Source organism: Vigna radiata, chromosome 6, assembly GCF_000741045.1.
Source record: "Vigna radiata var. radiata cultivar VC1973A chromosome 6, Vradiata_ver6, whole genome shotgun sequence".
NCBI lineage: Eukaryota > Viridiplantae > Streptophyta > Magnoliopsida > Fabales > Fabaceae > Vigna > Vigna radiata.
In genome coordinates, this window is record NC_028356.1 from 27,364,600 (window position 1) to 27,376,969 (window position 12,370).

Genomic DNA, 12,370 nt, shown 5'->3' on the forward strand with positions numbered 1-12,370 from the left:
GAAAAACCCCCGCAAATTGAATATATAGAGGAGGTTTTTACCCTCCGCAGAAAAACTCCCGCAAATTGAATATGATACCAGGGGGCGAAAAAACCCCGCAGATAGTTTGTGGCGACTCAAACTGCGGAGGTTTGAAAAACTCCCGGAATTTATTTAGCGGAGGGTAAAAACCCCCGCTAATTGAAAAAAAGAAACCCTCTAAATAAGCTTTTTTTTGTAGTATTTTGTTTTTGTTTTGGATATTTTGTGTTAGATTTTGTGCAAATTTTATATGTAACATGAAACAAAAACAAGAAAAATATTAAAAGAGTAACACCAAGCTTTGGTTTTAGCCAAAACTGAATACCATTTCAAAAAAGAAAAAAAACAATTAGATTATCTATATAACCAAAGTAGAAAAGGTATTCGGCTTCAATTCAAGTAATAATCAAAATCAAATACCATTTCAAAAAAAAATACTTTAAAAAAAATAAACAACTTCATGCCTTAGTTATTTTTATAACTGAAATCAAATATCCTTTAAAAAATATTAAAAAAATACAATAGGCTTTAATTATTTCTTTAACTGAATAAAAAATATACTCATAACTGAGGTTAAATAACAAAAAAGAATATTTTTTATTTTTTATTTATGGTTTAGTGCTTCAGTGTTTTTTAATTGAAGCAAAATATTGACCTTCTTATTTTAAGTCATATTCGATGTCAAAATCTTTTTACTTTTTAACTTGTCTAAATATGATTTTTTTATTAAAATTGATACGCAATGTTGAAAACTAACAATTGTAGTATCCTTTCCTTGTAATAATTCACATGGCTGACATGTGTAATGTTTTAAAAAAAATCAAATTTTTTCTTAGTTTCATAGAACGCAATCCTTCCAATTTTATACGAACTTGTTTTATATGAATTTTGAATTTTATATAAACTTTGAGAGGAAGAGATGAATTTCAATTTTACATATAATTACAAAGATTAAAAAGCATACATATCCCTAATTTAAAATATAAAAGAATTAAGTTATTATATTATTAAATTTATTTATTTTGCTTCTTCTTCTTTTTGTAATTTTTTTTACAAGGGTGAGTACATGACAAGCACTTACAGTGTCTTTGGATTATGGGAATTAAACTTTATTTATAATTTTAACAAATTATCTAATTAATTTAATTATTGAAAAAATAATAAATGTTTTTCTATAACTAATTGTTAAAAGTTTTAAAATAAAAATAATACGATAGAATGAAATGATTTTACTTTGATATAAATTGTTTTTATTTTTATCTATCCTAATAGAAAATTAGTCGGTTACATGATTTTTTAATATAGTAATTCTATATAATAATATTAATAAGAAATTATAGCATTTAAAAAATATTTAAAGTTTAATTGTTTCAAAGTTTGAAAACACGTTCAGTAACAGGAATGATTCATATTACCGACGATCATGATTCGTCGGTAAAGTACAAAATCCGTCGGTAATTAGCATTTTCGACGGTTAATACATTGTCAGTAAAAAGGTTGTCGGTAACTTTTATCGAAGAATTTTGGTCGTCGGTAAAGCCTTCGGTAATTACTGAAGAATTCGGTAAATGTCGCGACCTGGTTCATCTTCTTCCTCTTCCTTCCTCGCTTTGTGTCATTTTTTTTTCATTTCCACGAACTCCACCACCAAAACAGCATCACGCGAATAACCATAGGGAAACATAGAGAGTTGAGCTCGCCGGAAAAGTTTAGGACCGGTGATGTTGTGTCATTTTATCATGGAGAGTTGAGCTCACCGGAAAAGCTTAAGACCGATGATGTTGTGTCATTTTATCATGCACAGTTAAGCTCGCCGGAAAACTTGAGCTCGCCGAAAAAGTGGAGCTCGTTGGAAAAGCTAAGCTTTCCAGAAAAGTGGAGAGCATCCCGTGGTGGTGGAGAGTATCCTGCGACGGTGGAGAGCAACCCGCAATGGCAGAGAGCTGAAGCCACAAGACGGTAAGGAGAAATGAGAAATAAGTAGTGGTGGTGTGAAACTGAGATGGTAAAGAAAAATGAGGAGAAATGAGCGTGTTTGCCCATTATATTGACACTGGAGGCAGAATTTGGGCGGAAAAATTCCCGCTCTTTTTACCGACGGCCGAAAGCCTTCGATAAATTTGTCGGTAAGTGACATTAAAGTTACTGACGGAAAAGGGCCTTCGGTAAATCCTTCGGTAACTGACATTGTCACTTACGGACGCACTTGCTGAAAGCTTTTGTCCATCGGTAAAAGAAAATCAAAATTTGTCGATAAAGTCGTCGGTAATGGAATATTTACCGACGAATTCATTTCGTCGGTAAAAATCCATCGGTAATATTGATAATTTTTGTAAATACTTCATTGAACCAACCTATATTAGTTTTAAAAATATATTAAAATTTCAAACAAAATTTAAAAGATTGTATTAAAAATAAAATAAATTATTTTCATCTCAATAATGAATAAATAATTCAGAAATATAATTATTTTATATTTTAAATCAGAATTATTTATGCTTTTAATATTTGTCTTTTTCTCATTTTCAAAATTCAAATAAAATTGATCTCTATACTTTAATAAAATAAATAAGAATTTCTTTTAAAATACATGTAACAGGCATGTGTTAGTAACTTGACCTGACATTCTAATCCAATCAGCATAGTCGTTAGACACATCACTTAAAAGTTAATGTCGTTTGTTTTAGCGAACATATTTCTTGCATTACTAAAGTACATTGATGAATTTTATGTAAATTTTGAGATATGGACAAATTTCAATTTTACTTGTAAGTATAAGGATTAAAATGATACTTAACTCCAAAAAAAAAATATAAGAAGGAATGATAACATTTAATAACACACAATCTTCCTCCATAAGATAATAGCTTATTGTACTATATCCGATGACCAATTGACTAAGGAGAATCTGGGACCAAAACAGGCAACTGCCTGACAGTCAAACATACTAGTCAGGAAAGGTAAATATCATTAATGACCAATTAATATGTTTAATGACCATATTAAATGCAAATATATGTTATTTATGAGTGATTGCCAGGTCATATTAGACGAGAATATGATATTAATGGACAATTAACAGGTATTATTGAATTTGATTATCTAGTTTAATGATTAATCAATGTGTTTGGCTACCGCAAAACCTTATAAATATATTTTTCACGTTCAGGTAAAACGACTTGGATTGATCCTAATAAAATATAGATCTCTTTATAAAACATATCTAACTTGAGCATTAGAGTGTCTTTTGCAGGTCAATCACCCATTGGAGGATTGCGTTCTCATAAAGGATTAAACGATCGAAACAGAGCAGAGAAGGAAAGATGACCGACCCTCTGAACAATTCCCCCGAAACACTTATGTTTCCATGTCTTTAGTTTTCTACTAAATTTATTTCCAAACATCTCATCTTTTATGATTAGTCCTACTTGGTAAACCAAGATTGGAATGGAAATAAAGGCAATTTTATTAAAAAATAAGTTCAACACTATGTAATTTTAATTAAGTGCAAAATATAGTCAAATATAAAACATGATTAGGTTTAGTTTAAAAGACAGTATTTTAAATAAACCAAAGATCATGTAAGACACGAGTGTTTCATCTAACAAACGATACAATATTGTCCAAGGTTAATTTAGATAAAGCATAAAGGCTTTCAAATTATAAGGCACATAAAAATAACCCTATTTTGCAACAAACTGGATAAGCATAAAATGTAAAAATAATGATTCATAAAAAATATAAGTCACCAGACAAAAGGTACCACAAAAAATAAGTATGAGAAGAAAGAAGAAACATAAAACTTAGTTGAGGAGTCAACTACAAAATTGTGAACAAGAATGAGAGGACAAATAACAAAGAGAAAATAAAAGTATAAAAAGGTTAATGAAGAGAGAAATAAAGAAGAATAACATTGCTTGTTGGGTGAGTGAGTTGATCCCTCACCATCTAGAATGTAACATTTCAAAACCAAACATTTTTTCTCGATGAAGGCTATAAATAGAGAAGAACTCTCAATTTTTGAAAAAGACAAAACCCTCTTGCTAATCTTTGACAATACTAAATGTTGAAAATACAACTTCTCTTTATCAAGACAAAACCTACTAGTATAATGTTTCTTCTTGTAATGAAAAAATACACTAGATGCATTTCCACCATAGTAAAATCTTGACTTCATCTTCCTTCTACCTCTTTGTTATAAGATTATCTCCACTACTAAAAACCTTAACATTAGACTTCTCATTCAACATCCATACAACAATCTTTCCTGATCATGTATCTTAGATAACAAACATAATAAAAAAACAACATGCTAGATCCTCATCATCAATTTGAACCGTCAATATTCTTCCAAATCCATAACTAACTTGTTAAATTCATCTAGTTATTCACTAACTATAGTTTCATTACTCATTTTGTATGAATACAACACTTGCTTCGAATTTAGGCAATTTTTATTAGAGATTTAGTCATGTAGAAGCTCTTAAGCTTCTTAAAGGTCATGAAGTAGACTTCGAGAGTATATATATATATATATATATATATATATATATATATATATATATATATATATATTATTTGTGTAATTTCTAGTTTTGGGTCTTTGTTGGATCTTGTAATTGTTTTATTTTCTATTTGTTTCTATTAGATCTTACACAATTCTATTTTTGTTGTGATTATAGACTCTCTTTTTTTTCTAACTCCAGTGAAGCTTGTTAGATGGGTCGTAGTAGTACTTGGGCGCATGAGTAAAAGATTCATAGTTTATATAAGTCTTTTGGTACACTTTTGTACTCCAAATTACTTATCTTATGGAAATTGAATCATTATTTTAAAGTGAAAATTCTCTTTTAGTTCTTCGTTTAAACTTTTGGTCCTTATTTTTTGAGTTTCCAATTCAAAGTAACAAATTTTCCTCTACTCATTAACTTCTTTTAATATTGTGACATCAATTAATTTCTTCATATAACACAGACAATATATTACACATGACACAAGACACTAAAAAAAACTAGAAATATTTTGTTTTAATCTTATTTATCTGAACCAATTTTCACACTCAGAAATCTTTAAAACCAAATCTTTTTTTCTTCTTTTAGCAACATAAACGTCTTACCAACCCCATTTTTTAAATATCCTCCATAGTGAGAAAAAAAAAAGTTGGATATTATCCCAAAAGTGATGATCGTTCTGTTTGTATTTTCTCATTTGATCATGATTTCATGGATGCTTTCTGCTTTTTCATGTGGGTCAATCTCCCCCGCTAAACTACCCACTCTATCTCGTCTTTCATAACTTTATTTGTTAATTAATTATATTCATCTATTGTCCACTAATAATCTTTTGTCAGTTTTCAATATACTGATTTTCTTTTTTATGTTTATAAGAAAAGTATATGATTTGATCTAAAAATATTGAAAGATTAATAAAAAGAAGTATGTTTATCATTTAAATATTCATGTATCATTGTTAATTATCATTGTCAATGATCACGCTAGTCCAAAGTCGTTTTATATATATTTTTTATTTATATATGTTTTGAAAGTGTAAGATATATAACTTGATGTATGGAAAAGGGTTGAAGCACATCAACTGCTTCTTATGTTTTATTAATTATTTATCGCTGATAAAAAAAATTAATTATTCTTAAATTTAATTATTAACACAGAACATTTTAGTCCCTCAGATTAAAAAAAATACAGTCCTTTAAATTTCCCGTTTAGGAATTGAAAAACACTTTAATTACTCAGATTTAGCATATAGCATTTTTCTAAACTTGGAAAACTGAAAAATTTAAAATTTAAAATTAAAATGGGATTTACTTCACGTTTTTTGAACTAAAAATATAAGTAAACCTATTTTTTCAATGTAAAACGTGTGGTTTAATTGAATAATATAGTTTTACCATGTTGTCATTTTCAACATTTGTCCTTCGTTGTTAAGAAACTCCATGGTTCCATCCAATGGACGAAAGACACGTCCTAGACAATGATTTCCAATGCAGGCGATGGAGTTAATTATAAAATCCACCCTTAACCAATTTTTTTTATTAATATATATATATATATATATATATATATATAAAATAATCAATATAAAAATTATAAAACTTTATCATTATTCTTTATAATAATATATAAATTATTATCTCCTTTAATTTTCATACTTTTTATTTTATCCTCAATTATTTTGTACATTTTGAAAAAATAAAGAATAAAAGTAATTATCTAAATGATTAAAATAAGAGCTTACATTTCAATCCTCTTTTTCACTAGTAATACTAAAATGAATTGTCAAGTAATTATATTTTAAAAACTAACTGTCAAAATATATATTTTCTATATATATTTTCTTTAAATCATTAATATAACAAAAGCTCAGCTATGCTAAAAGGACCAAAAGGTATTATTCAAAGAGTACATAACTAAAAGTAATCACTCTTAATATGGTATAGATAAGATCGTACAAACTATTATTTTTATTTTGACAACCATCATAAAAAAATTGAACACAGTGCGATATTACGTGGATGTTCACTAGTATTAACACAGATAGATTGTATTATACGAGAGTTATTTGAAAAATTATTTTCAGAATAATTTAGAAAAAAAATTGAATATGTTTACAAATTTTAATAATATATATCAAAGTACCAAGCATACAAGAGAATATAAAGTGAGAATAAGGACAAAAAGAAAGTAATAATAGTAAAAGTAAATGTGAAATATAACATGAAATAATACAAAATGTTACTATATAACAAAAGAGAGATAAAACAATAAAGTCGAAGAAGAAATAATTACATACTTTGATCATAGTCTCTACAGCTATTTTTTTTACCAATCATTGCTCAATAATTAAAAAAGTGATTTAACATTTAAACATTAAACGTGCTCAAACCTTTAATTTTTTTTCACACGCACGTGCTCACTTAAAAACCCTTAGTTTATTTTTTTTCTTTTTGTTAAGTGAAATCAAGAACTAAAAATGAATTAAAATTACAAAAAAAAAAAAAATCACTGGCGGGTAATGATAGTTGCATGGTGTAGTGTTGGTTCCTACCAGAGAGATTTAAATATGTTTTTTAGAAACAAAAAGAGAGAGACAGAGAAACAGAATTATTAAAGGCAACATAGTAAAAGACAAAAGGTTTAGTTGTCAAGTAAGAGAAGAGAGATCTCCATCCATTCGTGGATCTCACTGCCGCCTGAGGCGCGTGCGCGTTTGGGGCAAAAAATAGAAAAATGATAGCTTTGAGAGACAGTTATATAGGCACCCTTTCCATGATCAATTCCTTCCTAAACCCAAACACAAACCCACTCATTACCACTATATATTTTTTCATTCCACTTCATTCCCTCAACCACAACAACATGAGAAACCCTTCATCAACTTCAACAACCAAGAACAAGAAGAGTAGTGGTGGTGGTAACAGCACTACCACCAGCTACCATAGCAACAATAGCAACAACAATAACATTAGTAGCAGCAATAATAATGGTTCCAACACCAACACTCCATGCTGCAGCAAGGTTGGCTTGAAGAGAGGACCATGGACACCAGAAGAAGATGAGGTGTTAGCCAATTACATCAAGAAAGAAGGAGAAGGGCGTTGGAGAACGCTCCCCAAGCGTGCTGGCCTTCTCCGGTGCGGCAAAAGCTGCCGTCTCCGCTGGATGAACTACCTCCGCCCCTCCGTCAAACGCGGCCACATAGCCCCTGATGAGGAAGATCTCATCCTCCGCCTCCACCGCCTCCTTGGCAACCGGTAATATATATATATATCTTTGTGTTTAGATTCAGGGTTTAGGGTTTCTTCTTGTAAAAAACAGAATTAGGGTTGGTGTTGTTTCTTCTCTTTTCTAGCTAGGGTTTGATTTATTGTCTTGTGTATTAGGTGGTCTTTGATTGCTGGGAGGATTCCTGGAAGAACAGATAATGAAATAAAGAACTATTGGAACACCCATCTAAGTAAAAAGCTCATTAGCCAAGGGATTGATCCCAGAACTCACAAACCTCTCAACCCACCATCCATGAATATCAATATTCCTTCTTCTTCTACTCCTTCTACTACTTTCACTGTTACTCCACCCTCTATGCCTCCTCCAATGATCATCACCAGCCACAACCCTTGCCATGATCTCACTGTTGTTAATCAAGGAATTCATGCCATTCATCATTTGGGTCAACACCTCCAACCTCCCGTTTCAAACCCCTTTGATAATAACAACATTAGCAATCAAGTGGCTGCTGTCACAGATGATGTTTCTGCAATGGGGTTCATGGACAGTGAGGATTGCAACGATGATATCAACATCAATTATTACTCCGATGATGTTTTTTCTTCCTTCCTCAACTCCTTGATCAACGAGGATGCTTTTGCGTCGCAGCAGCACCACGTGCAAACAGAGCTCCCCAGTGAGCGTTGCATTCCACTGCCGTGTGATGATCGTGTGGATGATCCTCTGGTTTCAATCACAACTGCTTCTACATCGCAGGGTTACGATGATGACCTTGGGGTTCTCTGGGAATCATCTCTCGTGCCTTCTACTACTTTCACCCATCACGTTAACGACCCCATCATCAAGATGGCTCATGATCACCATCACCACAATCAATAGTATCTACCACTCTCCTTATCTGTTAACTGCTTCATCAAATACCAAGTGTCCGAGAATACTGCCATTTTTATGTATACATGTTTTGTTGTGTATCCTGTGAAAAGATATGAAGAGAAGGACATTAGAGGAGTCATCAAGAGGGATCTCACAGTGAATAATACCTTTTGAAGCTTTGGCTTTAATGGAGCTGAAAGACAACTTATGATCCATATAACAGATCTTACATAGTGAGATAAGGTTTTATTGTTGTTGTGTTATTCATGGTTCCACATATATGTAGTTGCTTTTGTTGTATGATACTTTTAGTCATGGACATGTTGAGTTTGGCGTGTTCAATTCCATGACATGCATATTGCTTCTAGCTTGCTATGCAAAACACAACAGGTTTATCACTGTACTATGACTTGTGTTTTAAATCATAGTACCGTTTTACTTTAATGGTTTGTGTAAGCTAAGTGGAATCGAGATGTATTATGTGTGGTTTCTTCACTTGATTACATTAAACTTCATTCTTCCTCACTTCAAAGATATTCATGATCAATTTTGATGTTCTCAGAATGAGAAAAAAATGCTTGTTTTCTTGTAACAATGAGTTTGAATAAGACAATTTAAGATATACTCTATAAACAATGTACTAATACATATACATTACATGTATAAAATTTCTCAAATAAATTCTTTATTTTTCTAATTTGAGTATGTTAACTTTAATTTATATAAAAAAAAATTCTTTATAGATTTTTATGAAAAAATTCAAACAACTGGGCCTCGTATATGGAAATATAAGCACATGTGAAAGAAGAAATATCTGTGTTTGTTCCTGAACTTTGTAGGGAATGTCAAAGGATATTTTCTTCCTTTTATACTGCCATCATATAAAGAGGTCAAATCAGCCTGCACAAAGTTTAAGAATATAAATTATCCCTTAAGAATTTACCCCTTTTTTACGGCAAGAATTTACTTGAGGAAAATGAAATTTTACACTAAAAATATCACTAAACAAATTATTTTTAGAAATAATTTAATCATTGAAAAAAGTAAACTCTTATATTTGTAAATTAAAAAGGAAATTAAAAAGAAAAATAATAAATATAAAGTGGCTGTAAAAACTTATTAGATGTCTAATAGTATACTTTACCTTAACCAGAAGTAAATAGTGTATTTTATATACATATACTACGTTGGCAATATATAAAAGAAAAATCATATATATTACGAGACTTTTATGTAAGGCATACAATCCGGTGGCCATTAGAAAACCTTTTATCTAATAATTATCCCATTAAAATATAAATTTTATAAATTACATTACAAACTAGCCATCTGAAGAAAATGTTAAGGAAAATCACACAATCCATAAAGCCTTTTATTTTCTGGTGAGACCATAAATATGTTACAAAATTCAATCACATCTAAGACCACAAATAACTTTTGTACATTGTTTCAGGACAGATGAAAAGAAGATTCATGAAAATATAAGGTGACCTATGATTTCATCCATTTTGAAACGTATGTTCCAATATATTTTTTTTTCTCATGTTAATTGCCTTTTGTTTGTATTTTATCAATCAACGTATTCTATGCATAATATGATACATCAATGTGCATGAATGCCCATAAACAACTTAAAAAAGATAGTGTTCTTAACTGAAAGAATGGTATTTTAGAGAAATTGAGTTTATCCTCATGAGAGATGAAAACCAAGTTTGCTCGAAAAGATTGAATAAAGATCCACATTAGAAAAAGATAAAGTAGAAAATCATGATTCTTCAACTCTTACGTGAATAAAAGTTCTATGAAGGTATCAATGTATCAATGTGATGAGTGAAAAAAAAATAAGTATTTCTTGTGAAAAAATATATTTATTGACTTTTAAACCACTAGAATAAATGCTTAATAATCAAAAGATATAATTAATTCTATAAGTATTTGAATAATGTACATATAATTTGTTTATAAATAAATAACCATTTTGTTATTGACAAAAGGATGTTTAATATAGTGTAAATTTAGTAAACTTACAAAGTATAAATAAAAAACCTAATAGATTAAAAAAAATCCTCAGCCTATACTTTCTACTACAAGATATAAACCCAGTCACACACAAATCAAATTCATAAATAAACTAACATAATATAAGAGTAAGTAACCACACTTAAGGGTTTGTTTTAATATGCTTGTTTCATAATTTACTAGTTGAAATTAAGGAAGGTTTATATATATTTCTTTAATTTTTCAAAGTGCATTTCAAAAACAAACGCATAATAGAACTCTGAACTCCACCCAAATACCTCAAATATAATAATAAATTAATTTAAAGAAATTAGGACCCCTCTTCATTAACCAGACGACTATTTCACAAGTAATATTTAGTATTATATATTATAATTAATAGATTTTTTCCTCTTTTGTAGAAAAAAAAATATTGAAAAAGTGTAGGAGTGTGCAATTAATACATCAAAACAACTTGTATTTAACACATCACAGATACACTAATTGGATTAAAAAAACATAATTTCTCTTCAGAAACTTAAAAAATGCTTTATTATCTAAGTGTGATAAGGTGAAATAAGCTAATCATATTATAATTCTCATGCCTTAAAAGACAACCTTTGAAATAGACTAATTTACCGAAAACCATTTAAGCATGCATATTTGGACCAAATCTCTCATATAGGAAAAAAAAAATTTAACAACACTTTTTTGACAACTTTTTAACAACACATACGTGACAGTTTATGATTGATCCGTTTTAAATACATTTTAAACATAAATTCAAATAAACCAATAAAATAATGACACGTGTTCCGTTGTCAAAAAGTGTTGTTAAAATATCATTATCATAATACATTATGATAAAATGGGAAAATGGAACTTACCGAATATAACACAATGCCAGCCATCCATGAACTGCTACCCATGTCATGATGTCAGACCTGAAAAGAGATGTCAAGGTGAAAAACTAATGAAATGCATTGATCATGGCTTACATAAATAAACACATATGAAGAGTTTTTCTCAGATGAAAGCATATCTCTTTCAACAAATAGTTGGAAACATAAATCCAAATTGAAAAAGTAAACCCAGAATTACATAGATAGAGCTTATACTATAAATTTGAAGGTTATCTTCATAACTATCTAAAATGTATAGGCAGATATATATGTCCAAGTATTTCAGAGAAGTAGAATTGAGGATAAATGAAAATGTAACAACCGTAAATGGAAATTAACATTCACGCAAAGAAATTAAGGTTTAGGTCCATAAGACTTCACCTATTATTCATATCACTTACAGAGAAAAGAAATGCATTGCCCACTTTATGCTTACATAAAAAAATTCACCACACAAAACAAGTGACATGGATCAATACATGAAGCATTTCAAATCCGCAATATATAATGTTGGACAACAAATTTTACCATGTGAATTTCGCCTGTGTTGTTATATAATTCATGCAATAACAATACCATTTATAGATTCATATTTCTAACCGTTATACTCTAGACTGATAAAAATGACTAAACAGTTAATACATTAACTATTAACAAAATTTATTAACTAATACATTAGTATTAACTAATACATCAATTATCCATAAAACTCCGATGACTAATGCGTTAACTACTCATAAGACTTCAATAAATACATTTAAGTTTATTCTAACTCCAACAAAACTCTTCCATAAAATTAAATGTTTATATCCATCATCCCAATTTTCCATGTAC

The 12,370-nt window shown here is 29.6% G+C and overlaps 1 protein-coding gene across 1 annotated transcript; it reads left to right on the forward strand.

Annotated features, from left to right (window-relative positions):
- The first annotated feature begins 7,049 nt into the window (after nt 1-7,049).
- On the forward strand, nt 7,050-9,195 carry LOC106764421 (transcription repressor MYB5). Its single transcript, XM_014648707.2, has 2 exons — nt 7,050-7,789; nt 7,919-9,195. Exons 1-2 carry the CDS (start codon nt 7,266-7,268, stop codon nt 8,640-8,642), a joined length of 1,248 nt encoding a protein of 415 aa, XP_014504193.2. The 5' UTR covers nt 7,050-7,265; the 3' UTR covers nt 8,643-9,195.
- Nucleotides 9,196-12,370: the final 3,175 nt, after the last annotated feature.